We start from the raw sequence: 3,785 nt of genomic DNA on the forward strand, positions 1-3,785 counted from the left end.
GTGCAGTATGGCACTTTTTTGTTTCTTTCAGGCAGCTTTCTTGTGGATGGTAGGGCATTATATTTAAGTATTTGTCCATTCTCGGTTTTACATGCATATTTTTCCAACGATGTTCATAGTGTCTGTTTTGTGGTTCCACCTTCAAGCACTTACAAAGTAGCGAGGAACAATTCAATGTGCATGAAGCTATGTGGTAGGTTTGTAGCATGTGAGGCTTTCAGCTTTTGCCCAACTTAACATTTCTTTTCTTTGTATTCCAGAAAAAGGCATGGCATACAATTAAAACCATGGTTAACTTACCAGTCATCAGCCCTTTCAAGAAACGCTACTCATGGGTGCAGTTGGCTGGGCATACAGGTGAGATGGATATCTTCAATATGTTTGTCTCTGAAGTGGAGATGGCAGCAGCAAGGAAAACAGTGTGTCAGTGTTTCTCAATTTCTTTCCTTCAAATAAGAGGAAGCAGGCAATATCCCATGAATCTGTGAACTAGAATGCCTTTCCTTCAGTTGTTGTGGGGGTAGGGAAGGGGGAGTGATATACCTAAATAATGAGATGAGCAAAGAAGCAACAGTTAGATTCTGGGGAAGGGCCAGGCTCCCGATGCATCCTTGTAAGGTGATGTATGTAAAGTGGATGTTAGAGAGAGACACAAGGGACTGGGGATTTGAAGCCCTAGTCCATCTGTTGCTCTTGGTTGTGGTATGGGATCATCTTTCTTGACTGAGTAGCCAATATGTTAGTTCCCTAGTGGGAAGCATTACTGTCTGTGCCTGTATATGCCTTGGCCCTGGCAAGGATAGTGTTTCTAATACCAACTCCAAACCCCTCATCTAAACCCTTGGGTGGAAAACAAATCTGGTGAAAATTGACTTGCTGACCAGGTGTTTACATCATGAATCTGTTGTTGATCACTGCATGAGTGCAGGAGCAGCTCAGTTGGCTCGTTCTAGTTTTGTGTCTGTGGAAGTTGGTAAGTGTGCTCCTGATGCAGACTTCGTTTCACTGGTAAGACAAAAAAACCCAACAAACCAACAAAGAGAATTCATCAGGTTTGCTAGTCTCATGCTTCATTTAATTCCTATGCAGCCCTTGTTCCTCAAGTGCTAGTGTGGGGTTTATTAGTACACATGTGGGCAGGCACCTACGCTGCATCGTGCTTTAATGCAGTACCTGAACCACCTCGTTATATGCTAATGCACTAATATGATGCACTTCAAAGCTGTGCAGAGAAATTTATTTAGTCCTAGAAACGGAGTAGCTGCATTTTGCACAGTGGTATTGGTGGGGCTGACTGGTATCACACAGAGTGCCGACATGACCCAGTCTTACTGCAGTTTTTATCACAATGTGTATGGTGTTGGTTTGATCTGTATGGAGTGGTGCACTGGTTGTGTAATCATAACCCTTCTGGAGGCTTGTGTAGTAGGGTGGAAGAGGAGGGTTAAGAGTTTACTAGAAGTTGATGAGGAGGGATGCTGCACCACTTTGCTTTAGATAGTTTTCTGTGGTTGCATTTAGTCCATTCTTTTTGCAGCTGCTGTTCTCTGATATGACAAGTTCTTTTTAAACTAAAACCTGGGCCATCACCACCCTTACCCTTGTGCTGAGGCAGTCCCAGTTGTAGGATTTGTCAGAGAAGAACCAGTTTGCAATGGCTGAAGGATCCTGATGTGATAAAAGTTGAGCGTTAGCCCCAGTATTAATAAGGCTCCTACTTTGGTGCTGATTTTATGATGTATAGATTAAAGGGTACCTCTGAATGAAACGTGTACTTTTCTCAGACATTATTGGCAGGTTGCAGGATAGGAGAGCGACTTCCACAACTGGAGTCTACTGACAATCTTGGCCTACGCAGGCTGTCATTTGTACTGGATACCATTCAGACACAGGGTTGTAAGAAAACAATTGCCCTTTGGGCGGTACCCGCAGATTAGTAGGGTTTAGGAGAAGAGGCAGTACCTGGAGGTACACGCATGCGCAGTCACTGCGCGTGTGTGTGTAGAAAGGGCAGTGCTCGGCTTCTGGCCTGTTTGTGTCTGTTTAATGATCACTGATTGACTGTATTGCCTCGGTATGTACACACTCAGCAGGTATACCCGATGTGAGGATTAAGGACAAAGCCAACACTGGCAGTGTCATGCAGCTTTAAAATAGCCTGTCAGAGGATTAATGAATTCTGGCTCGTGGCTTCTTCCTGTGCATTTTAGTAAGTATAGCAGTGTTTAATATCCTAACAAAAAGTTTAGCATGGAAAAAAAAAAAACGATGGCCTGGAGCAGCTGCACTCCTTAAAGCTATACATTCTGACATGGGAATGTATCCAAATGGACTTTCACTGCCAATGGCTATGTTTGTTCTGGGTGTTTTATTTTCTTTATGAAAAGCATGTTATCTTTTCTGTTCACAGGAAGTCTTTAACTGATGTCATGAGGCTGAGGTAGATGAAGCTGCAGTGGTGGGGGAAAGTGTTTTTCTTTTTTGCGGGTCAGTCTTGTCAGCATGTGTTTTATTTTCTTTTTTAGGGAGTTTCAAGGCAGCTGATAGTGGGAAGATTCTCAAACGCTTCTCGGAGAATGAAAAGGAGTGTTTTGAGCGGTTGATGAAAGACCCGCTACGTTCCTGTGTCCCTTGCTTCCATGGTGTGGTGGAGAGAGATGGCGAGAGCTACATTCAGCTGGATGACTTGCTTACTGATTTTGAAGGGCCTTGTGTGATGGACTGCAAGATGGGGATCAGGTGGGGTACAGGAAAGAGAAAGTGCTTTCTAACCCAAATGCATTTGAAGGAAGGGGAGGATTCTCTGTCTGCAGGAGTTTGGTAATGTTTCTGGAGCCTTGGGATTCAGTCCAGACAACATGCTGTTGGTTTGGCAATCGCCTTGGACAACCTGAGGAGAATATGCCCTGTTGTTGCCTGATTGTACATGACTTCTGTAAGCTGACTGATCTATAGCCTTAAAAACTATCCACATCAAGATATTTTCAGAGGTGATTTAAGACAAAGTTTCTCTTCAGTGGCCTGATAATACATGGGAGAAAATTACATGATTCATTCACTGGCGGTTCATTTACTCTTTGTGTATGCAGTGACTCAAAAAACCCCACAAAGAGTAAAATCCCTGTCTCCAAATGTGAATGACTGAATAGGAGTGTGAAAGCCCATTTCCAATACTTGAGTGAGTCTTTACTGGTATTGGTATTTTCTGCAAAGAAAAGAGTTGACCGTCTGCTCAGGACTGACCTGTGTTTTTCCCTACTCTGACATCCCAGCCAGCATGGGTTCATGAAAGGTTCATGGTTGACCAACCTGATTTCCTTCTATGACCAGGTGACCCACCTAGTGGATTGAGGGAAAGGCTGTGGATGTTGTCTATCTGGACTTTGGTAAAGCCTTTGACAGCATCTCCGATAGCATTCTCCTGGAGAAACTGGTGGCTCGTGGCTTAGACAGGTTTACTCTTCGCTGGGTAAAGAACTGGCTGGATGGCCGAGCCCAGAGAGTTGTGGCGAATGGCGTTAAATCCAGTTGGTGGCCGGTCACAAGTGGTGTTCCCCAGGGCTCAGTACTGGAGCCGCTTCTGTTCGATATCTTTATCAATGATCTGGACAAGGGGATCGAGTGCTCCCTCAGTAAGTTTGCAGATGACACCAAGTTGGGTGGGAGTGTTGATCTGCCTGAGGGTAGGAAGGCTCTACAGGGGGATCTGGACAGGCTGGATCGATGGGCCAAGGTCAACTGTATGAGGTCTCAGAAGGCCAAATGCTGGGTCCTGCACTTTGGTC

General features: G+C 44.7%; 1 protein-coding gene across 1 annotated transcript; it reads left to right on the plus strand.

Annotated features, from left to right (window-relative positions):
• Positions 1 to 260: 260 nt before the first annotated feature.
• Positions 261 to 2,739, plus strand: LOC104613863 (inositol-trisphosphate 3-kinase A-like; the record flags this gene model as incomplete). Its single annotated transcript, XM_010292763.1, has 2 exons — positions 261 to 357; positions 2,526 to 2,739. Coding segments are annotated over 2 exons (311 nt in total), but the record flags the coding sequence as incomplete, so codon positions are not given.
• Positions 2,740 to 3,785: the final 1,046 nt, after the last annotated feature.

This window comes from Phaethon lepturus, unplaced genomic scaffold (assembly GCF_000687285.1).
Source record: "Phaethon lepturus isolate BGI_N335 unplaced genomic scaffold, ASM68728v1 scaffold28588, whole genome shotgun sequence".
Classification (NCBI taxonomy): Eukaryota; Metazoa; Chordata; class Aves; order Phaethontiformes; family Phaethontidae; genus Phaethon; species Phaethon lepturus.